This window comes from Peromyscus eremicus, chromosome 1 (genome assembly GCF_949786415.1).
Source record: "Peromyscus eremicus chromosome 1, PerEre_H2_v1, whole genome shotgun sequence".
NCBI lineage: Eukaryota > Metazoa > Chordata > Mammalia > Rodentia > Cricetidae > Peromyscus > Peromyscus eremicus.
This window is the reverse complement of record NC_081416.1, coordinates 100,654,476-100,678,900: the sequence shown is the minus strand read 5'-3', so window position 1 is coordinate 100,678,900 and position 24,425 is coordinate 100,654,476. Positions and strand designations below refer to the sequence as shown.

General features: G+C 52.7%; 1 protein-coding gene across 1 annotated transcript in view; it reads right to left on the bottom strand.

The window, feature by feature from the left end:
- The window catches only part of Slco2b1 (solute carrier organic anion transporter family member 2B1), a 45,754-nt gene extending 30,577 nt beyond the window's left edge, over positions 1-15,177 (bottom strand). Inside the window, exons 1-3 of the mRNA XM_059270659.1 lie at positions 14,675-15,177; positions 2,139-2,275; positions 823-960 (exon numbers count right to left, since the gene is read on the bottom strand). Coding sequence (XP_059126642.1) covers positions 823-960; positions 2,139-2,275; positions 14,675-14,690 — 291 coding nt within the window. The 5' untranslated portion in view covers positions 14,691-15,177. The remainder of the gene's footprint in view (positions 1-822; positions 961-2,138; positions 2,276-14,674) is intronic.
- Between the last annotated feature and the right edge of the window lie 9,248 nt (positions 15,178-24,425).

The following is a 24,425-nucleotide window of genomic DNA, read 5'->3' as shown; positions in this document are numbered from 1 at the left end:
GTCGGGCGGGCGAACTCCAGGGTCCTCAAAGCAGTGAGCCACATCAAAGGGTTGTCGGGTACTGACTGTGGGGTAGAGGGATGATCCCCATTTACCAAATGGACTGACTTCCCCTCCCCACATGGGAGATCTGAGAGTAGCACCGCGTTGAGACCCATCTGGGGCTGGGACACTGTGCAGCTGGTGGTTTGGGTCTAGAAGAATGTGGTTTATTATCCAGGGAAGAGAATTCACAGAAATCCCATGGGACTGGGGAGAACAGACTTTTCCTCCCAGAGAAAGACAACATCTGTGAGAGGTGGCTGAGGCCCAGCAGAACTGACTTCCACCAAATCTACGTGGAGCAGCTCAGCCTCTCCCTGCCTGGCTGAGGGCCACAGGCAGGGGCCTGTGGATCCAGGGCATCCTGGGGTCAGACCTCCGCCGCAGCATCACCTCTCCCTTCTGTCACCCCAAGGTCGGTCAGAGGGTGTCTTGGAGGTAACTCAAGCCTCTCTCTGGGACAGGAGAAATGAGTTTCTGTGATTCCTTCCTGGGACAGCCAATAGCGTCCCCTAGCAAAGGGCTCCTAAGGGCATGATGGCTGGGTCCTTTTTCCTACTAGGATGATCCAGGGCAGGAGGAAGCTTTTTTGGGCTTCAACCCTAGGCCAGCATGCTGTGAGAGGGGAGCTATGGAAGTTTTGGGGAGCAGGCAGTGTTGGGGGCTGCATGGGGGCACAGGGAGGAAATGTTCACGGGTGTAGGAAAGGAGGCTATCAGAGGTGGGAGTATAGGGCTCCTCCAGCATGCACTCCCGAGGCGAAGCTAGGGATGACAGTACCTCGTTGAAGGCAGCCAGCAGCCCTGAGGTCTGACTGGACAGTCCAAAGCGCTTTTCCACCGTGGAGATGGAGCTCTTGAGGTAGCCGGAGATCATGAGCTGCGCCAGTTGCAGTATACTGTGACACAGGACAAAGAACTGTAGGAGAGGTGACGGTGGCAGTGGATGGACACCATCAGAAGTCAGGGAGACAGAGACAGAGTTTGGGTCAGAGGGACAGTGAGGCCAAAAGATGAGCAAGGAAGAGAAGTTGGGTAAACAAAGTCAGGGGAGGCAGATATATGAGAAGAGGGAAAAAAAGAGGGAGGGAAGTGAAGAGATGAGAAAGAGAGGGGAGGGAGGGAGGGAGGGAGGGAGGGAGGGAGGGAGAGAGGGAGGGAGAGAGAGAGAGAGAGTCAATTGGAGTAAGCCGTGGAATCTCATTCAGGTTGACAAGTTAAGGTAGAACTTATGGACATGGGTGCTGCCAGAGACACACTTGACTAAAACAGGAGCATCAGAGCCCTTCCGATCCTCTGATCTCCCCAGGCATCAGGCTGGCCCTTTCTCCCTGCTCTGTACCACCACTCCCTTCACCAGAAGACTCTCCTAGATCTCCCAGCCCCATTTCCACCCCATCCCCACCCTGTTCTCAGCCAGTTCTCACAGAACTGCTATGGAGACATTCCCTCTTCCGACTTCCCCAAGCTGTCCCACTTCATCTCACCCCAAACAACCCAGCCTGCCTGGAAAAAGCTGGCAGAATTCCTAGAGGAAGAAAAACTTGCTTCAAAGAACCAAAATCTAAGAGCACTTAGGCCAGAGCTTAAGGCATTTGCTCAATACTTTGGAGCCTCAGTCTCTTCATTAGGCCAAGGGCAAGGGCCCCGCCTCCTAGGATTACCAAGGAAACTCAGATCTTGAAGGCTGGGGTGGGGCTCAGTGGTGGAACACTGGCCTTGCAAGTGCAAGATCTAGACTTCCATCCTTGTCATTAAAACAATAAGAGATCAGGTGTGCAGCACCCTGCACAGGATCGGACACTTCCTGGGTGAGTCTTTGGGGCTCTTGCTGCGGGGCCAGAACTCCAGTATTCACACAAGTTTAGGACACAGAGCATGTCTCCATTTCTCCAAGGGAGTGAGAGGCAAAGAGGGCATTCCCCCCATCATCTGCACGGAGAACATGTTCACTTTCTTTGTGCCCAGAGCCAAGCTAAGAGCTTCCCTGAGTCATCCAGAAACCCACCCTTCAGGCAAGGAAGTGAGAAGGAAGCTGCTTGGTGTTACATTGCTGGCCTTGGCGGGCCCTTCCCTGCCTTGCCCGACAGTGCCTACCTTGATGTTGTGGAACAGCCATCGGGGCTGTGAATCCTGATGTAAGTCCCGAGGCTCCATGCTGACTTTGCTTTCAGGCATGTCTTCTGTGCCCATTGTGGTCTTGGTGTCTCTGTCTGGCATCTGGGGCCCCTCACCTGTGGGCCCAATGGGATATCCAACCAGATGATGAGATAAAATCCCAGATAAGAGTTCTTGACCCAGGTAGACTTCAGGAGCAAACAGTTTCTGGAGAACGTGACCTTGGTGGTTGTGAGGGTCTGAGAGTCAGCCTATTAGCCTTTCTGATTCTAAGACCCTTGGGAGGGACTTTCTTGAGAGGCCATGGGTCCCATGTGTTCCTGCTGGAGACCTTCACTCCACTCAGACACACACCTCCTAAACAGGAGCAGTTCCCTTACCCCACAGCAAGCTCTAGAGTATCCACCCTCACATTAAGTATGAGCTGTGTAGTCTTTCAGTAGGCTTTAAAGGCCAGGGATGGGGTCAAAGTTGGGTCCAGAGCCAAGGGATAAAGGCTTTCCCTTTACAAGACAGAGGTCCCTTGCTGTCATAGGACACCATCTCGCATGTAGCCACAGAGCTAAGCAGTCAAGACTGCAAATCACACATCAGAGCACACAGCTATTCAGATGTATGTCACGGAATCTTCTTCTGGACAAACAGGCCCATCAGGAAGCAAAGCTGTTTGGGACTCCCGATCTCACGGCCATAGTGGCTTTCTCACATAGTAACTATGGAAACACGTCCGTTACTCTGTCCTGCTTCTGGCTTTCAGTGGAAACCCCAGAACTCCAGCCTGCAGTACAGCATCCTTTCAGCTGGAGACCAGAGCTTCCCTTCTAAGCCCCCATCCATTTCCTGTGGCTAGCCTCCTCCATTGTTCCACGTCTCCCTTACCACAGGCTACAGTTTCCTTTTATTTCACATGGTCTGCTAAAGACTCAGAACATCTCTCAGCCGTGGAGCTCATCTCCATCCCCAGAAGAAAACCTAAAAGGGCTCTTGAGACCTTGAACCTCCATAGGCCAAGGTTTTGTGCTCCTCACACAAGGTAGCTTGGAGCCCGCAGACGATTTTTAAAGTGTACGTGTATGCATGTGCACATATATATGTCCATAGAGGTCAGAGGCGTTGGATTCCCTGGAGCGGGAGTTCCAAACATTTGTGAGGCGCCTGATGTGGGTGACAGGTATGGAACTCAAGTCTTGTACAAGAGCAGTACACTACCTTAACCACTAAGCTATCCTTCCAGCCCTGAGAACTATTAGCCCCGATCATGGTTAATTGTGATTGTCCACTTAATGGAATTTATAGTCACCTAAGAGATACATCTTTGGGCATGCCTATGAGAATGGTTCCAGAGAGATTTAACTGAGGAAGATCCACTCAGAGTGAGATGGCCCATCCTGTGGCTGTGGTTTCTGACTGAATAAACAGACACACCAGGGAAGTACCAGCGAGCCGGCATTCAGCTCTTTCTGTCTGCTGACTGTGGATACAATGTAACCTGACGTCTTGTGCTCTTGCAGCTGCGCCTTCCATGTTGACACATTGTAGCCTCACTCTAGGAGTCCAAACAAACCTTCATTCAGTTGCTCTACGGTCAGGTATTTCTGACTCCAACTAGCAAAATGGCTGATGTGATATATAATTCACAGGCCATAAAACTCTCAAAGCTCACAATCCATGGATCTTAGTACGTTTACAAAATTGTACAGCAATCACCACAGTCCAGTCCTAAAACTCTTCCTTCCCGCAGCAGGAAGCCTGGCATCTCTAGCTGTCACTTTGCATTCCTCCCTACCAGACTTCTGGAAACCCTGATCTACTTCCTGGCTCTGTGGGTTTCCTCCTGTGGACATTTCACACGGATGAAATAATCTAACATGTGGTTGGTCACCTGTAACTAATTTTTAAAAGCCCATAATATTTCCAAGGGTGCTCAACATCATAGCAACTGTCAGTGCTTCATGTCTTTCTACAGATGACTGGCACTCCTTTGTGTGGTTGGATTGCTTTTCGTTCACGCACTTGTCAACTGATAAACAGTTGGGTGATTCAGGGTATTGGGAACAGTCATTACAGCGTTTTACGTGGGTGGCCTGCGTTTCCAGTCCTCTCGGGCATATACGCCTGGGAGTGGAATTGCTGGGTCCTGCGACAGTTCTGTTGGGCTAGTTGAGGAACCACTGAACTGTTGGTTACAGCCCTTCCAGCCTCAGCTCCAGCCCTGTGCCCGCTGGTGGGGCCCTGGGGCATGCTGGCGGGGGGGGGGGGGGGGGCCTGGGGCATGCTGGCAGGGCCCTGGGGCATGCTTGCACTGCTGCGGGGGAAGGGGGCGCGGTGACTTGGCTAGGTTTGATTGGCCCAAATGGAGAAAGGCACTGTGCTTCCTACCCTTGTCAGACCTGTTCAAGGGCTGTGGAGCGATGCACCATTTTACAAGCCTGCCAACCACGTTCCAGTCTCGCTACACCTTTTCTCGTATGTTACGGTCTGTCTTTACAGTGACGGCCACCCAAGTAGGTGTGAGGTGACGTGTATGGTTTGATTATGATGGCAGGCATCTTTTTATGTTCATATTTGTCATTTATATGACTCTCCGGAGAAATGCCTAGACAGTAACTGGAAGAATTTGAGGAAACGGAAATGCGTGCGTCTGGGAGGAGTTCCTTTGGGGGCACAAACATCCAGAGGAAACAAAGGAAAGTAACACCTGGCAGGGGCGTTGGGGCGGGGAGCTGTTGGGAAAGAGGAAGAGGAGGAGATGGCAGGGGTTACCTAAAGAGGAGGGGGTAAGGGCCTGTAAGGCAACTGTCCCCAGAGACACCGAGGGCACGACTTCTGAGCCTCAGCCCCTGTCACCAGAAAGGACTGTCACCTCTGCCATCTAGGTCTTCACATGCATCCACAGCACATGAATGCTCCCCAGAGCTGTGTCCTCTGTCCTCTGTGTCTCTTCTGAGGACTCCCAACGGCTCAGTCCAGATGTTGAACTCAACAGCCCTCCACGCTCCTTGGACAGGTCTGAACAGGGGGAGGACACACAGCGCCCTTCTCTGGCTTGGTCCACTCTAAGCTAGCCAGGTCACCTTGGCGGCTGTGGCGGCATGCCCCAAAGCCTGGTCAACCAGACAGCAGGCATGCAGCTGAGGCTGGAAGGTCTGAAGTCACTGACAGGATGTTCCTCCAGCTCAGGAAAAAACGCAAGGAGTAGATAGGGGGAGGGAAGGAATGTCAGTGGGCTGCCTCAGCACGTGCATCCCCCAGCCCAAGACCAGACCCTGGATTCTCAGCCTGGGCTCCTGAGACCCTGGGGACAGTCCTCCCTATACGCCAGTCACATCCCTCTCCTCTTGGCCCTCTCCTCTGCTCATTCATAGAGCTCTGTTCACTTGCCTTAGGTAAGCGCCTACTTGCAGCCTCACTCTGGGTCTTCCTGAAGCTTCCACTTCAGCCTCGCCTGCCAAAAAGTCTTCCCGGCTTATTCTATCCGTTAGTGAAATGACGGTTTCTGGCGCACAAAGTCCAAAGTTTTCCTCTCTGGGTTGGGGAGGAAGCCCAGCAATGTGCTTTGGGCTCTGAGAGCAGTCATCTCCCGGAATATCTGCTAGCCAAAACTTCTGCTTCCTCGGAGCTGGTCAGTGCAAGCCTCTGGTGCGAGGCTGCGTGCTCCTCATGAACAGGAGCCGGCGCTCAGTCTAGCTGCAGCCACGTGGCAAGGGGCAATACTTCAGAGACCAGCCTGCCCCTTCCCTCTCTGCTCATTCTTTCCGGGAAAGACTCAGGCCCAACCCATAGTACGTCCGTCCCAGGGTCAGGTTGCAAAAGGCAACCCCTAGGAAATCGTAGAGCTGAGTACAGGCTTCCTCAAGCTTGAGTTGGACTCCCAGCCCCCCGCAAGCCTCCAAGGTGATCCTGGACATGTCTCTTGATCTTTCTGAGCCCAATTTTCCTCAGCTTACAGCTATGAACGACAATATCTACAGACAGGACCCAAGACACACGCGCGCGGCTCCCAAATATGGCATGTGGGCAATGAACAGCAGAAATCAGATGTCTATTTCCCCTCCCCCGTCCCCTGCAGCAGGTCAGTGGCCTCGGCAAGTTACTCGCTGACCTTCTCCCCTCCCCTACCACTTGAAGCATTTCAAAGCAGGCTTGGCTAGATCCCCTTTGGTTTATTACCATCAGGTCATATTCCATTTGTTCAATCGTGCCTCTCTACAATTAGATATTTCATCAGACCTAGCATAAACACACACACACACACACACACACACACTTCTCCATTTCTTCATGTCTTCTACTGAAGACTGCCATATCTTAGGAACTTTGGACTAAATAATTCTGTGAACTTCTTCTCTTGCTAATCTGTCTTTTGTCGGAGTGTCTCAGGCGTGAAGCTGGGATCGGGGAAGGAAAGAAAAATCTACTGCCTCAGGCCCATGAGGCAGGTCTCTATCAGGACTGGCCTTCTGACCGACACCCACTAATTCCAGATAAATCTTCCAAAATGTCCTAGACAGTACACTTCACCTGGAGCTGCCTCTTGCCCCCAAGTTCTCCTCTTTGTTCTGGCAGAGCCATTGTCCACCTCTAGGTCGCCCCTCTCCCTCTTTCATCCTGGCTCCAGTCAACCACAAAACCCAGAGAACCGCACCCTTCTCTCCCAGCACACTCAGTGGCCCTAGAGGCAATCACCCAGGTTTGGAGCGCAAGCTGCAGTTCAGCCTTGTAGCCTTGGATTCGGGGTACTTTGGCTTCTCACATGCAGGGCAGGGACAGCAGCCCCTCCTCTCCAGGGCAGAAGGCACCCCGAGAGCCCAACCTGCCCACTTGCACATCGGGGGCCCCCTCTAGAGCCTCCAGCCCCACTGCCGGTCCCTCCTAACATGGCACTGCTCTTCTGCGGTCTTCTTAGTCTCTTCCTAGTTCGTCCAGTTCAAGCAAATGGCTAAACTGTTCAGTTCGGGACTTCGTTAATCTGATCCATTCTTCAAGGGGAGCCGTCCGCAGAGTACTGGCCTTCAGGTCCCTCCCTCCATCTGGCCCCCCACCCCAGTGCCCCCTTTTTTCTTCCCTCCTTCCCTTCCTTCCCTCTTGTTCCCTTCACTCTCCTCCCCACCCCCTTTTCTTTCCTGTCAACAGGGTCTCACTATGGAGCCCAAGATGACCTCAAATTTGCAAGCCTCCTGCCCCAGCCTCCTGAGTGCTAGAATTACCTGCATGCTCTGTCACACCCAGCTTCTTCGGAGTCTTTGATCCCTCCTGCCCCAAGTCCACATCTTTCTATAGTTTCCGCCAATCCTGAACTGCCACACTCCGATTCTTATCTCAGCCTTCTCAGGTCTCTGGCCGCCCTTCCCCCACTGCACTGAAAGGTTTCAAATCAGATTTCCAGTTTTCAGCCTGACCGGGGTATAGACAAAGCACAGAGTGACACGTCAGGGTCTTAGCTGCAGCTCACAATAACCTTACCTCATTGGGAACTCCTGTTGGTCGTGTTTGGTGTTGACACAATCTACGGTGTGCAGTGTGTGCTTGATAAATGGCACACTTTTCCCTGTCAGGGAGTCCATCCTACTATCAGCTGTCTGTCCTGCCATGAGGCACCACCTGCTTCTAGGAAGCACCAAGTATCAGTACCTACAGAACCAGAGAGCTAGGCTGAAGCTTGCCTCTGTGGGCAGCAGTAGGGCCCCACTAGGGACAGGGCTCTCTGGATCCTTCCTTCCTTCCTTTCTTCCTTCCTTCCTTCCTTCCTTCCTTCCTTCCTTCCTCTCTTTCTCCCTCCCTCCTCCTTCTCTCTTTCTCTCTTTCTTTTGAGACAGAGGTCTGACTGGCCTGAAACTCACTACTGAGAGGGTCAAGGCACGATACTGTCTATAGACTGTTCTAGCCAGTACCTTACAGAAAGCAAGACCCAGGGCCATGGAGATCCGGGAACTTGGTGGCTGGCGATCAGACAGGCAGCTCCGAGGATCAGTAAGGTAAGAACAACAAACCCACTTCCCACCCGCTGCGAGGCTGCGTGGGATAAGGTGCTTGGGCAACCTCCAAGGGACTCACTGAGGCCAGCTTTGTCAGCCTCAGCCCCAAACTCAACAGTTAAGTTTGTTTGTAAGTCTGGCCACCGGGCCTCGAACAACTTGCTTTTCTTCTTCTGGAAGGCTCAGCTTACTCCATTTCATCTGATCCAGGAAGACGCACAGACCCCACTGGAAGTGCACTCCACCCCCCCCTCCGCCCCGCCCCAGCTCCTTGCCCCTCCCACCATCCAGTCTCCACACTGCCTCTACCTCAAGTTTCTGTACTCTTCAGCTGCATTCCAGGGGTTGTTTTCTCGTTTGTTTGTTTTTCTCTCTAACTTTGGTGTACAAGGAGAAACACCACACGCACCCCACTCCACACACACTGTGCCACCCTCACATACACACCGCGCCAGGCCATCAAAGAGACCTACACAACACACAGACAATAAGGCAGGGGTTGTGACTGGGAAACTCTAGCCCAAGGCCTCCACTCAGTGGTGTCCCTTGAGACAGATGGCATCCTCTGGACACTCCCTGCCTGGAGGCACTTCAGGCCCCGGGACTTGTTTGGAAGCCTGCAAAATGCTGGCTTGCTGAATGTTTTTAAAATCAGTTGCCAGCATTTTAAAAAAAATCGGGAAATTTCACATCCAATTGCAGATTTATGTTTTTGTCTTGAAAGATCAGCAGATCTGGCATGCAGAGCCAATGAGAGGACTCAGCGGTCCATGGTGCTGTGCCTGCTCAGAGCAGTTCGCCCTGCTGGAGCCTCAGTGGGGACCCATTTCATGGGTCCCTTTCACCTGCCTGGGGGCTTCCCTGTCGTCCGTCTTCAGCAACTCTGGACTTGGCAGCTCCCTGGCCATGATTCCCGGGTTAGGAAAACCACTTTGAAAGTGGAGAACCAGGCCAGGAAGCCCAGAACTAATCCAGAAACACTATGGTGGGCAGAGAAGGGGTGCTCTTCTGGTTCTAGAAGTGAGAGCAAAGATTTGGGAGAGGCACTTGCCTTTCTACCCCCAGAATCCAAGTGTTGGAAGGAGAAAATAGACTCCTGCAAGTTGTGCTCTGACCTCCACAAGTGCACAACCAAGTGTACCATGGTGTGTGTGCACATATCACACACACACACACACACACATACACACACACACAAATCTACTACTACTACTACTACTAAAGAACAGAAGAGGTGTGGGGCTGGAGAAGTTGGAGGGACCTGGCGACAGGGCAAGCTGAGGGGGAGGTTCGATGCCTGTCTTGGTGTACTGTTTTGGTGAGCTTGGCCCCTGACAGCCGGGGGCGATAGAATGACAGTGTGCTCAGCACTGGACATGAGGTTGGGGGAGTAGAATAGCCATAGGAAGGGGTTTCTCTAGGAGGTCTTGCCTCCAGGTAAAAGGTATGAGCTGAAGTCACTTGTCTAGGGGTCTGAGAGTCATGTGAGGCTGATGTTAACAAGCCGGGGTCTGAACGTGCTCTACTCTGCGCCCCAGCTGAGAGCAGAAAGAGGACCTCCAGCATAGATCCACCTTTCAAGAGAGTGGATTGGTGTCACCAGAAAAGCTACTAGCTCCCAGCACTAAAAGCACAATGTCTGAGCCTGGGAAGGGTGGCATCTAGGTGGTGGATAGTGGTTGAGTCATCCCAGTCTCAAGTTCAAGGCCCCTGAGAGCCTCAGGCTTCATCTACCCATTCCTATAGAACACAATGCTCCAGCCCCAACAGACTCTTGCCGTTCCCCGACTAATCAGATGCTGCCCTGGGCCTTTGTACATGCCACACCCTTGACCGACTGCCTATCCCCCCCACCCCCACCACCTCCATCACCTGCGCCTATCACGTCTTACCTCTCAGCCCCAGCCTAGCTAACAAGCAAGCTTGTTGAGTTGAGCCCACCCAAATGAGATAGCCAACAAGACTGGAGCCTAGGCTGTAGGTGGGGTGGTCGTGGTGACACAGGGTGACTGTGGGGCCCGAAGCTTCAGTTCCAATGTGACCCAGCCCAGCACTGTGAAGGAAGAAGAGTCAAAGGCAGAAAATGGGGAGGGAGTCTCCAGACAGGAATTGGGCTTGGCTGTCGTTTTTGGGAAATTCCTTCTGGAAGGACCCTTGGGTGGCCTGCCAGCAGGGAAAGGATCTTGAAGTCTCGCTGTTGCTTTTTGAGGGAGCTCTGTCAGGACGGGGCGGCCGGGGAGGAGGGGACAGGCATCCGGTGGTTTCCGAGTTGGGTCAGGGACCCTGTGCTGGGACTTTCTGTTCCCGGTTCTGGCCCTGACTACCCCATCTAAACCCATGACGACCTTTAGCGACTAGAGCTTGGGGAGGGGGGTTCTGAGCCCATGGGGAAGCAGGACAGTTTCCTTAGCTCTAAACAAGAAGCCATTGGCCCAAGGCCATGCTTCTTCTCCTTCACATGAGGAGCTCATCGATCACTCTCAGGGCTTGGGCTGACCTCACAAGTCATCCATTCACTCATTCTTGCACCACAGCGTGAGTCTGAGGACCTTGGTTAGGCTCAGCGGCCACATAAGGTCACCCCAAGGAGCACCAGGTGGAGTCTTGGGAACCTTGACTGTCCGTTCTGAAGAGGATGGCACTGAGAGCCCAGACTCCAGAGGGCGCTCGGGTGTCGCTGGTTCTGCCTCTAGATGTGTGACCTGAGGCAGGTCCTGGTCCTCCCAGGCTTGTTTTCCTCATCTGGACAGAAGTCTGCACTTGGACTCACAAAACTGTGACACACGAGTAGTGCTCTGGGGAGCACCCCTAGGACACAGATCACTGAAGCATGGTCACCTCTTCTGTAGCCCCCACGGCCTCTAAGCTAGTCTCTGTGACACTCTCACATGGGCTCTTCGTGTCAGAGCACTTGTTGGCTTTGGCTTAATTTTCTGAGATAGCTCCTAGTGACCTCGTCCCTTAATTTGGTTGCTCACTTAGCCCACAAACATGCCCAGTCCATTTGCCCTTCTAGAATGTACATTCTGCTCAAGCCTTGCTGGTACTCTCTGCCTAGATTCCTACCCTCCACCCGCTCTGGGGGCAGACCACCCTCCCAGTTGCAGGCCAATTGTTTTTGCCTATTTCATACTTTGGCTTTTTCTTCTTTTTGGTACTATTTTTAAACAAAAATTACTTTATTGTAATGGAATTACAAATAAAAACATCACGCAGTTAGATTAGAGCAGTCACTCAACTACTTGCCCAGTTCCGAACTGTACATTTCAGTGAACTTCTGTGTAGTTTGAAGTAGGCCATTCTGAAGCCATGGAGCTTTGCTTAGGGTTTTACGCTTTCACTATCAATTATATTTTTAAGGCACTTATCCACCACAAAAAAGAAAAACATAATAATTGAAATTAGAGAAACAATTAGTTTTATATTCTCTTCCATGAGGATATATTTGTTTGCCCTCTCCTTCTCCTTTGTCTGGTGTTCTTTTTTCTCTATCTTTTCTATGATCCTGGGCATTGCTTAGGGCCTCACAAATGCTAGGCCCATGCTCTACCACTGATATAGTTCACAGGCTGACTTTGAACTTTCAATCTTCCTGACTCAGCCTCTGGGGTAGCTGGGATGGCAGGCCTATATCACAGGCACTGAAAACTTCGACATTTTTATTCATGTGGCTTGTGTTTCTGATTCCACAGATGGACATCACAGAGCTGGGACCCCGGACACAGAGATTCCACAGATGGGCATCACAGAGCTGGGACCCGGGACACAGAGATTCCACAGATGGGCATCACAGAGCTGGGACCCCGGACACAGAGATTCCACAGATGGGCATCACAGAGCTGGGACGCAGGACACAGAGCTGTTTACTCACTGAACAATCTTATCATCCCAGCTCTGTCCAGTCCTGGCTGGTTCCAAGGCCTCAAGAATGGATGGAATCAAGCCTCATCCTTCAGCCCTCTCAGCTCACTGGGGTGGGCTCCTTAACATTCCAGAGCAATTGCTAGGCCTTGGCTGCAGCCTATGGGGGGTGCAACACCATTCTCATGGCTCCCCATGCTTCAGTCACCCACACCGATGTAAAGGCCCAGCCAGTCCCTGCAGAGAAGCCTCTGCTCTGCTGCCCCCTCCACAGAACAAGCTTATAAACACACTGGGGACCAAGGGACTATCCCTGCCACCTACTGTGAACATAGAGAAACAGTCCCTGCAAGCAACAGGGACAGGCAGACTGGGCACTGACTGACCACATGGCGCCCTATGCTAAGGTCAAGGTCAGCTCACCACCTGGCACTTCCTAGACCAGTCATGGGGGGAAATAACACACATACTCCCACATCTGCTCCCCAGTCAGTGGCACCCAGAAAATAATTTGCTTTGTGAGAAGCCAGTGGAGCAGTATATAACACAGGCCAGAGTTCACTGGTATGGAGTGAGGAGGAAAGAGAAAGCCCCAGGCAAGTGACAGAGAGGAGAGGCCCTTGATATTAGGGAGATTGGTGTTCTGGCCTCTACTCTGCGGGTCAGCTGCGGGGTGATCTTGGGCTGGTCAGTTGCCCTCTCTGAGTATCTGCTTCCTCACCTATTAAAATAGAGGGAAGATTTCATTGAGTTCTCATATTGTCCATGGGCAGAGCTGGGATTCGAACATGAGGCTGATGGTTCTTTCCCTCCCATATCTGCCCTTGGAAGACCTCATTTGAACACAGAGGGCCACAGGGAGCAAGCACCTAGAGTGAGGAAAGATGGCCTGGGGTGTGTGTGTGTCCGTTGTGCGGTGGGGCTAACAGGCTTCCTCTAGCTTGGAGGAAGGCACTTCATTTGGAGGTGTTGGAAGTGTCAAATTTCCCAAGAAAAGGCTGTGGGCAGGGGCTCCCTGAGCAAGGGTGCCGAGGCCAGAGAGTAGCTTCCCTGGATCTCACCGTGGGGACAGTGTGGGGATCTGAGTTTCCTCCCTACACACACAGGAGAACTCTGCCATCTAAGGGCACTTGCAAGCTGGCAGGCCACCTCTGTGGGAGATACGTATGTCTGTCCCTAGTGGAACAGCTGGCCCTGGACCCTTCGAAGACTGAGTGTCAACTGCGTTCCTTCATCCTCCTACCCATTGTAGTGAGCCTGGCCAGAGCCCGGATGGAAGCTGTGGAGGCACAGCTGGAGATGGCTTCTGGTGACTCCGTGGGAGGGCTTGGGACAGCTTCCTATCACATGTGTGTCAAGGATCCGCTAGAGGACCCAGAGCTGAGCCTTTACGGGGAGCGGAGGCAGGTACAGAACTGAGGGTGCTGGTTTTTCCCATGCCACGGGTCTCCAACACCCGCCCTCCCCCATTCATACTGAGAAGATGAATGGGAATTTTGTTTGTCAATGGCCCATAAGCCCATTAAAACCATCTCATTATGCCAGGTTCAGGGGTGCCCGCCTGTGCTCCCTGCACACCGGAGGCAGAGGCCAGAGGACAGCATGTGGGAGACGAGCCTTGGACAAGCAAAATCCTGTGTCACCAAAACCAAAACAAACCCCACCCCTACCCCCTCACACCTGACCTCATCCTCCTCTCTCCTATGAGGCCTCCCGAGAGGAAGCATCCATCCCCACCCTTCCTGGTGTGCCAGGGTCCCCAAGCTGTGTCTGTGATTCTGCAGAGTCTGTTTGTCCTGAAGCCCTCGTATGGCCACCTGGGAGCAAGCCTGGCCTTGCCTGGCTGGGTGCGAGGTTGACACTGCAGCAGACAGGAGGCCAGGGTTACTGCAGGGCATCCAGCCCAGCCACCCTGTCACAGGTGGGTGTGCCACTCTGCCCTGGCCACTTGGTGCTTTTCTTATGCCATGCCAAGCTTGGTTTCTGGAGCCTTCCAGACGTTTCCCCCTCTAGCCTCCTCACACCCCATTGCCATCTACCTAGCTAAGTGTACGCAGGCCTCTCTCAGAGTCTCCTCTGTGTGGATCCTGTGGATGGGGCCTAAAGTCCGCCTGTCAGTCCCCTTGGTCATCTGTCCCTGTGGTCTGGTGGTTCTCTGCCTTTCTGGCTCCCACTCACAGTCTCCTTCTTTTCCGTTCCTCCAGGTCTTCACTGTGGTCCTCCTTCAGGGCCACCCTCCCAGGCTACCCCTTAGTTCTGCTGACACCTGTTGGTCCCCGCGTCTCTGCACATGCTCTCTCCCCTCCTTTCTCGCTCTCTCTCTCCTTTGTCTCTGTGGTTCTCTGCCTTGACCATTCGTCCCTACGTCCCTACGTTATTTCTCTCACACTGGGGCATCAGCTTAATGGTGGCTGGGCAGGTCTCAGGACTCTAGCTTACCAGGGTGGTTTGGCTGGGCTCCCTGCCTCCAGCTGAGTAAATGGCTTCCCTTCCTGCCCCTTCATTCACTCATACACCCTCTGGTGTTTCACAGACCCGTAGGTTGCTCTATGCAGAACTGAACCTCTGTCTTCCCAGCACACTACCAAGGCACTGTAGTCTCACACTTTCACATGTCCGATGAAGCCTCCAGGCTCCCTCCCAACTCCCTCCCAACTCCCGTCCTTCGCCTGCACTTACCTATTCTGGGCCCCATGGGGTAATTCAGAGAACTGTGGCCTCCAGTTCAACCTGGAGCTTAGCAGAGAGCAAGTGAGCCTGTCAGTGGCTTCCTGGAGACAGCTTCTGAGAGAGCAGCAGCAGGGAGCAGCAGCTGTCCCTCAGGCTATTTCTTTGGCCACATAGGACAGCAGCTGCCCTCAAGGCAGAGGTGGTGGGGACCCTGCTCAATCTGAGCCCTTCTTGAGAGCTCCTGTCTCTGGGCGCTTGCTCCTTTGTCCGGCTCTTAGCCCTGACCCTTGCTGTGTCTGCTTCTTTAGCTCCATGAATTAATTCCTCTGATCTCTGGCTGGGACAGTCCAGGACTTGTAAAAGAGGCGGGTTTGTTTTGGTCCAGCCCCCGGGCTGGCAGGAAGCGGCTCCCGCCCTGAGACTTGTGTAGGTTACTTCCTAGCTCTTTCCCTTGGAAAGCAGCAGAAGTAAGAGCAAGAAGCTGTTGATGGCTCTTCTTAAATCCAGGGCCACTCAGGAGACAGATATTCCAGAACATTCAGTCTCTTTGCTGCAGTCCCAATCATCTGAGCCCCCTTTCCTGTGGGGCTGCTGTCTCCCTGGCCATCTATGGGTTCTGAAGCAAGCCTCCACTGAGCCCTGGTCCTCCTTTACCACACTCCTGTCCCTGTCCCCCTCATCCCTCACTAACAGCTGCCCCTTTCCATCCACCTCAAGGATTCAGATTAACGAACAACTGCCCCCTCAAAGCATCATGGGCCCCCAGAGCGCCATCAGGCACAGCCATTTAGATGGAGGGAGGGAGGAAGTGAGAGAAGAAGGAAGTAAGACAAAAGGGTGAATGTGAAATTCTTAGCGATGTCTGCCTTGGACAGCTGGAGGAACAGTCCCATCCCAGAGCTGGCCCCAGCCAAGGGACGAGGAGTCACAGGCAAGTCTCTGCACCTCTCTGAGTGCCAGTAACCTCATCTGTCAAAGAGAAATCCTTCTTTGCAGAGCTGATGTGAATAGCGAGGTAATAAATACATAAAGAGGCCAAGCCTGGAGGCCAGAGGCTGAGTTGGAGGACATGGCAGGAGGCAGGGCCACTCCCAGGCTGGGGAGAAAACAGTTGGTTTGCATAAAGAGTCTGCATGTGAGGCTCCCTAGGGCCCTTTATACCCAGCAGGCTGGGAGCCCGCCCCCCATTTCACAGATGAGTCACTCAGTCACTTGCTACAGAGTACTCCATTAGTTGGGGTAGCATGTCCTGGCGCTCTGCTGCTAGAATCAGGCTTTCCCCCTTCAACCTAGGCTTTCTTCTCAGGGGAAGAGTTTCTGCCCAGATTTTAGATACAAAAATGAGCCCAAGGCCATCTCCAGAAGAGGACCTTTGCATACAATAGGGATGTGGGTTTAGAGTCTAGCTTCCTCTGGAATGATAGAGAAGCTTTCTTTAGCCCACTTGGCCATAGAAAGCTGGGGCATGTGGATTATAGATCTGCCTGGCACTTACTAGGCGCTCAGCCGAATACCTAACACCTTTTGGATGAAGGTGTCGTTGAAGGACCAGCCATGTGAGCATGTGACAGTGGAGGAAGGCCAGCAGTTGTCTTGGACTGACAGAAAGAACGGACTCTAGTCCTGGCTGGGAAGCCACATTAGATCTGGGTTCTCAGCCCTTCAGTCCAAAGTCGGCCCTGAGTCTTCCTAGAGACTGGCAGAGGCAGGAACCCTCCAGATTTCAAGTTATAGGTGCACAGTGGCAGGAAGGGGGGTCCCTTTAGACTTCTAGAAGCTCTCTTATCATTGGCTTAGCCTCAGAGATTCTTTACATGGAACCAGACTATTCCTGAGTTCAGGAGCTGGAGCAAAGGTCAGGGACCTACATGAACGTATGAAACCTGAGTTGACAGGCCCTCAGACCAGCTCCTGGTCCATCTACAGGAGAGTCCATCTACAGGAGCGCTAAGCTTCGTGAGCCTGCCTCGTTCCGTGCCTTAGTGTACTTGGGAGCACCGGTGTTTGCTGTATCCTGTGCTTTTCACGCGCCCCACTGGGTGTGCGATCTCCACACCATCTGCAGATTCCCATTGTTTGTGAAACTTGATGCCTTTTTTAGTGTCTCCTGCTGTTGGCATGGTTTGCGAAATGCTGCAGCTCCCAGGGCCCCTGACGTTCTCACAGCCCCGTGGCTCACGCCAAGCCTGACTGATACTGTTGTAAACCCCGAGCTGTTGGTGGAAGCTGAGCCCTTCTCTCTGAGTAGCTAGCCCACGTAGAGACAGGTCTTTCTGTAAACCTGACACAACAGGAAACTTCATCTGTGGAGCCATCTGCTTCAGGGTGTACAGGGGAAGGATGCGGGGAACTAGATTCCTGAGCTCTCTTCTGGTCCCAGCTCTGTCACAGCCCTGCTGCGGGATACTGGGCAAATCCTCTGCTCCTTAGGACCCAGGTTTACCATCTGTTAAATAATCCTGGCCTCAAACCACCAACCCCCAAGAAGGTCCTGATGGTCACCATGACCTTGCTCAGAAGATAAAGAAGGGGACAAAGAGTTAGAGGCGCCTTCCCCCAAACACTCCAGACTGCGCCCTCAGCACCTTGGTTTTTACTTCCTTCTGGCCTCTCAGTCCGGGAGCGGATATCTATAAATGAGCTCTAGGCTAGCTGGGTGACAAATGAAGGTCTTCGGGGAGCCTGGGCTTTCCTAGCCTCACAAGCAGACTTCGGCTCAGATCCTTGCTCTATAGTCCTGCTCCATGTATGGCTCGTTAGCTCTGTCCAGGGAAGGCAAGGTCATGCTTGCTTCTCCTATGAGGACACTGTCACTCAAAAAGGTGACTTGCTCAGAGCCAACCCCAACTCTGTCTCTGTCTCTGTCTGTCTGTCTGTCTGTCTCTCTCTCCCTCCCTCTCTCTCTCTCTCTCTTTCTTTCTCTTTCATTTCTTTACAGCAGGAGGTGGGCTGTGAGTTAAGGACATCAAAGGTGGGTGTATTGCGTTGAGGTCAGTGTGGGAAGGAATGGGGAGCTCATTCAATTCAGTTCTCCCTTCTTCAGATTGGGAGACTGAGGCTGTGGGTGTGCAGTGAGCACAGGAGCGCCTGTCTACCTCTCCCTGGGTCTCTCTACCTGGCCAGTAGAGGAGAACCAGCTTCCATCTTGCTAAGAGTCAAGGCCTCCCCTTTTGCTGGCCCTCTCTATCCTGATGAGACACAGCTTGTTTCCACAAATCATGGTCTGCAGGCCAGCTGGATGAAGGGGCTCTGGGAAGAGCTGTGCCATGAACTCCTTCACTGGGCTCAGTGCAGCCCCTGGCACGTTCAACCTGCTCAGACTCTTGTGCCTGCTGAGGCTGCTTAACTCACCTGAACACTGTTCTCTACCTCCTAGACTATGGGGGTGTCGCCCCAGGTTCTATGTCTCAGCAGCCTTCCTCTGGTCCCACTGCCTCCATGCTGGGCTAGAAACCACATCCTCCTCTGGAAGTGGCAGGCCCCTTTCCCAGAGAGCAGGAGTTTGGTCACCTGATACCTTTTAGGCACTAGATGCTTCAATCCTGACCCAGCAAGAATTCTCTGAGGGCCGGTGTCCTCCTCTGCAGTAGAAAAGATAAGGAACCTCTTGGCAGGACCACACAGAACGTCATCATTGTGCCCCATCTCCCTAGAGAGTGGGCAGCTTCTCTCCAAGGAGGCAGGATTCTCTCCCCAGAGAGGCTCTCTCTGGGTGACTTGGGGCCAGTTGCCCCCTCTGATCCTCCATGCCCTTGTCTGTGAAATGCCTCTCTGGAGCTGTCAAGGCCGGGATGAGCTGATGGATGGATTAGTGCTTGCTGAGTTCTGAGAGCTGAGCCGACGCAGGCTCGTTATTAATATGGCAGCCATGACGACGGTGATGACTTGTGATTCTGGAAGCAGAGGAAGGAGGAGTCAATCACAGCAGGTGTGCATCAATAAATCACCAGGAAGGAAGCCCCCCTCCCCACCCCCACCGGATGGAAGGGAGCTCAAGGGCAAACTGGAAACCCAGCAGACTGGCTGGGGGGGGGGGGGGCGGGCGGGCAGTGTTAACAGCTAGAGCTCTGTGGGTGCTTTAGGGGTGTCACTCACAGGACTCTAGCTGGGCACTGGGTGGCCTGGGACCCCCAGCTTTCACTCTGCTATCTCTATGCTGGCATTGTGCAGGTCCTGCCTCTGCCCGGTTGTCAGCCTCCTTATTATAAAATGGGGAGATGGCTGGAAGGGGTCCCATCCTTCTCTGACCTTGGAAGGATGACATAAACTGATGTGTTCAAGAGTCAAGTGTGGGGTTACAGTTACCAATAATTTGTGTCCTGGGAGAGGACACGGAGAGGTGCGGCAAAGCTGGAGGGACACAGGGTGGGAGAGAGGGTGCAGACGGAGTAGGGTAGAGTGCCGACCAGAGTAGGCCAGGGAGGAAGAGCTTGGAGGAAAAGCCTGGCTCCCCCGAAGATTTTTACAACATTGCCCCCTGGAGGCAGAGAGGAAGTCTGCAGCCTGACCTTTCCTCCCAGATTCCAGGAAAGGCAGAAGCAGCCTTTGGAAGCACCAGCCTCAAACAAACAAGGATGCTTTATTTGTGAGAGCCCTGACGTCTCCACTTGTCCTCCGCTTTACTTCACTTTACAGCAGTGAAGCATGCACGAGATTTACCACTGCATTCTTCAATTTTTTTTTTAATTCTCATCTTTTTGTATTTTGTCTTCAATCATTTTGTATTCCTGGCTGGCCTAGAACTCACATCCATCCATTCTCCTGAGTGATGGGATTGCAGGTGTGAACTACCACAGCAAACTTGCCATGCCTCTTCCACTCCACCTTTTTGTTGTCGTTACTGTATATTTAAAGCAGGGTCGCCGGGCGGTGGTGGCGCACGCCTTTAATCCCAGCACTCGGGAGGCAGAGCCAGGCGGATCTCTGTGAGTTCGAGGCCAGCCTGGGCTACCAAGTGAGTTCCAGGAAAGGCGCAAAGCTACACAGAGAAACCTTGTCTCGAAAAACCAAAAAAAAAAAAAAAAAAAAAAAAGCAGGGTCTCACGGAGCCCAGGCTGGCCTTGGACTCACTATGTAGCTAGGAGCGAACTCCTGATCCTCTTGTCTCCCCATGGCTGGGGTTACAGGTGGGTGCCACCATGCCCATCTTACCTTGCCCACTTTCAGGTGGACAGCTTGGTGGCACTGAGCGCATGTGCCGTGTGTGGAGCTATCAAGGAGTAGCACCACAATTAATTGCTTTCCTCTCTAAAAGCAAGCAGGGATGTCTAGAAACCCATGGCCACGGTGCTGCAGCATTCATTACCAGGCTCTCAAAGGTTATGACAGCTGCTGGGAAGCATACCACCAGCTTCATCCAGGAAGATGATTCACTTCCTCCCTGATGGCTTGTGAGCCCATGAGTCTCAGGGTGGAAGGCAAGAATACTGGTGGATCCACAGCTGCAGTGGCTTCTGGGCTGCTCACTCAGAGGGCCTGGGTCACACGGCACTTCTGGAAGGGCCGGCCTGGCATTGGAGCCAAGGCTGGGCTATGCAGGGTACCTGTTTGCTGTTGCCAACACTATGGAGAAAGGAAAGGCGGGAGCTGGGCCAGTGTCCTCGTCTCCACCACTGCTGTTTATTCAGGGTTTCGTCAGCTCGCATCTGGAGACTGCTTTATTTCCATCACCCCAGCACACGCCCTGCATCCAGCACACAAGGTCGCTTTAGGTTCTGGAACACATGTCTAAAGTGTCCTGGGTAAGGCTGGCCTTATGCAAATGTTGTCCTCTCTTCACTGTTGGGGAGAGCAGACCCAGTGACCCTCACATGGGAAGAAACCAGGTCTCAGGTCTTTCAGATGAAGTGGCCTCCCCAAGGCAAGGGCAGGGGGTTCCCCCAGAAAGTAGGACTGACGGTGGGTGCTAGAATGAGAGCTGGGCACAGAACTGGGGTGTACTGGGCCTCAGAATCCTGCCTTTGGATGGAGGATCCCCCCACCCCCGTGTGTGTGTGTGTGTGTGTGTGTGTGTGTGTGTGTGTGTGTGTGTGTGTTAGCATTGCGGTGCACAACTAGGGGTGTCAGGTCCTTACACTGCTCCTTGTTTGAGAGGGCATCTCTTCCAGCATATGCCAGGGCAGCTGGCCTCAGTGCTTCCAGGAATTCCCGGTCTCTGCCTCTCTTGCCACTGCAGGAGTGCTGGGACTACAGACTCATCCCATCGTGCAAAGCTTCACACTGGCTCCAGAGATCCAAATCCAGTTCCCCATGCTTGCTTTAAAAGCGTCTTACCCATTGAGTCATCTCACCAGCCCCCCAATCTCTTGGGTTAAAAATATGAAACCACCTTTTAGAACTGGGCAGCAAGGTAGCAAAGCAGTTTCATGTGAACAAGCTGATCTAGTCCTTGGAGCAATTTAGGCCTGAGCTCAGCCAATAACTAGCTGCATGATACCAAGCAGTTATTGGATTTTTCTAAGCTTCTGACTCCTTGACTATAAATCAGTGTGTTGCCAGACATCGTCCTGTACACCTGAAATCCTAGCACTCGGGAGACTGGGGCAAGGGCTCACTCTAAGTGCGAGGCCAGTCCGGGCTACATAACAAGTTTGAGGCAAGCTTGGGCTACATTGTGAGATCCTGCTTCAAAAATCACCAAAATAAGCAAAGTAATAAAAATGGGAGCATTGATGATGACTGACATTCACCATATGTCAGGCGCTGTTCTCAGTTCATGTATCGGCTCAGGCAATGCTGCCAACCCCCTACTAGAGTCTCCAATTTATAGACGAGGGAGCTGAAGCACAGGGAGGCTAGAGCATTTGCTCAAGGTCACACAGCTGGCAATGGGCAGGTCAGGATCAGAACCTAGTCAGTGTGGCCAAATCCGTAGTCAAGAGTCCTAACCGTGTCAATGGCCAGTCGTGAACTGGGTGGTCAGCCACTAGTCCTCACATCTTGGGGTGGGTGCTGAGCTGAGTACTGGTGAGCTGAGTACTGAGTTAATGCTGTTGACAAGGATCGAGGCTTGATCCACGGGTAACTGTCTGGGATATCAAGGTCTGCCACTTCCCGTGTCAGATCTCAGGTTTCCACATATGACAGGTAGCGTAATCCCAGCTAGTGACTCCAAGGGCTCTGCTCCAGGGCAGAGCCCTCCCGAACTGTGTGTCTCTTCACTCTGTGTCAACCTCAGGTACACAAGGCTCACCTGGAAACTGGTCTTTCAGAACTGAAGCCCCAAATCTATTCAGAAGCAGGCCTATCCCCCGCCATCGTCTCTCCCCTCAACCTATGTGGCAATGTCCTTCACTTCCCTATCTGCCCCTGTCCCACCTCTTACTTAGAGCCCACTTCACTTTCTTCCCAGACCCTTGTCTAACCATCTCTCTTTTCTGCAATTCCAATGTCCCTGATCCCAGGGTATCCTCTGCACCTTCCCATGGATCCCCAAGCCCCCAACTTCCTGTGCCCAGCTTACTCCATGGAGCAAAGCTTGCTCTTTAACACAACACTCAAACTCATCACCTCCTAGCCTCACCGAAACTCCATGTACCCCCGGGCTCCATGCCTGAGCTGCTCCATACACCCTGTCTTCACACTGAGCTGCTCCATGCACCCCCAATCTGCATGCCTGAGCCTGAGCAGTTCCTCTGATCAAACACGCTTCCGGAATCCTTCAAGGGCCACCCAAGCTCCCAGATGACTAATGTTTCTTGAGCTTCTGGAAGAACATGGGTGCAGTCAGGCTCACCTACTGTCCCCAGGTCCTTGGCTTAAGAGCACCTGGTGGTCTGGCCCCATCACAAAACCTCCTGAGTCAGCTCCTCTGCCCGCGGTCTGGGTCTTCCCAGTGAAGACAGAGTTCTGATGTCTCTTCCTCATCTAAGACCTTAGGCTAAGGATGGAGGTACCCTGGCATTACTTATCACAGGGCAGCACAGCCCTAAAGAAAACCAGGTGGAGCATCTCAGCCATTTCAGCACAAAGCCTCAGAGGGAGGGGTGTGTGTATGTGCATGTGAGTTTGCATGCATGTGCATGTGCGTGTGCATGTGTGTGTGTTCTCTCTGTGGCAGTGGTATGAGGGCTGCCAGAGGGCTGCTCAGCAATTCCATTTGCAAAGTATTCATTCACACAAAGCATCTTACTAGATTTTCACTTAAGACAACATCGACTGTCTGACCACCCTCACTTACAAAAGGTAAAGAAGGGCAGAGAGAAGTGTGCCCAGGACGCACAGCTGCTTGGTGGTGCTCAGATCCCAACCCAGGTGCATTTAGCCCTGGAGCCAAATGGACTTCTGCTCTGGTCACACTGGCTCTTGGAGGAAGTGAGGATGACAAGGACAGCCACACTAGAGGCCCCGACTCGGAGTGCTGAGCTTGATCCGCTCCACAGAGCACTGTGGACCTCCTGCCCATGGCTGGGAAGGAACCCAGGCTCTCCTGAGACGTATTTTTAACTCCCCTTTTCCTTGGCACTTTCCTTTTCCAGCCTGTCATGTCTGTCAGAACCTCACACCTCTAAGGGGGTGGAGGTGATGATGAGGAGCAGTGGGAGCCAGACAGAGAGAGACAGCAGCTCTTCACCATCTCAGTTCTCCCAGTGCGGAGTGGTGTCCAGGCGGGGCACAGCCTGCTGACCAGCTGGCCTCTGTTTGAGCTAAGGGTTTCTCTCTCTCTCTCTCTCTCTCTCCCTCTCTCTCTCTCTCTCTCTCTCTCTCTCTCTCTCTTCTTTCTTTTCTTTTCTTTCTTTGTCTCTCTCTCTTTCCTTTCTTCTTTCCTTCTTTCTCTATTTTAGTGTGTGTGTGTGTGTGTGTGTGTGTGTGTGTGTGTGTGTGTGTGTGTGTAAGACAAAGAAAAACTCACGAGACTCGGCTCTTTTCCTCTACCACATAGTTTCCAGGGCTTGAACTCAAGTCACCAGGCTCAGCAGCAGAGGCCCTGATATTCTGAGTCATCTCTCTGGCCCCCAGGCTATTTTCTGATTTGAGTGTATACATGCTCCTGAGATGTGTGACTCCTCCTGGAGACATCTCATGACCTCTCCATTTCACAGTTCGGGAGAGAAGGGACAGTGAGCACGTGGACCTCCTGTGGTCCTGGAGGAGAGGGACATGGATGGTGCAACATGAATGAGATGTGTTTGTGGTGTCTGCTCACACCTTTCACCCCTTTGTAACCTGCATAGTACCAGCCCAGAGACAACATTTAAGAGACCCTCACTTGATGAACAGTCCTTTGTTTCATAGTGAAGGAAACAGATTATCAGATGCGCAAGGGTTGGGTCTAAATCAGCTCAGCACCGAGATCTGAGCCTGGTCCACTCCTGTCTCCGGGCCCACTGAGTGGTGGTCATATGTGCCTTACAGCCTCTGCTCTCACTCAGGTCTCAAAGGAGCCTCATCACTAATCCTTACCTCAGCTCACAGCCCTTTAGTTCTCTCTGCGTTTGCCTGCCTCTGCCGACCTGGGGCCTGGAGCCCAGATCCTAGTTCAGAGATCTTATGCTCTGCTCACCATCCCTTTTTCCCAGTGATGGTTAATACTGCTGACTTGACAAAATTTATTAAAGGAGTCACCTAGGAGACAAGGCTCTGGGTGCATCCATCATGAGGGAGTTTCTGGATTGAGTTAACTTGCATGGGAAGACCTACCCTAAATGTGGGCAATATCATTCCCTGGGGCTCAGATTGATTAAAATAGACAGAGTGAGCTGAGCACCAGCATCCATTGCTCTCTGCTTCCTAACAGTGGATGCACAGTAACCAGTCACTT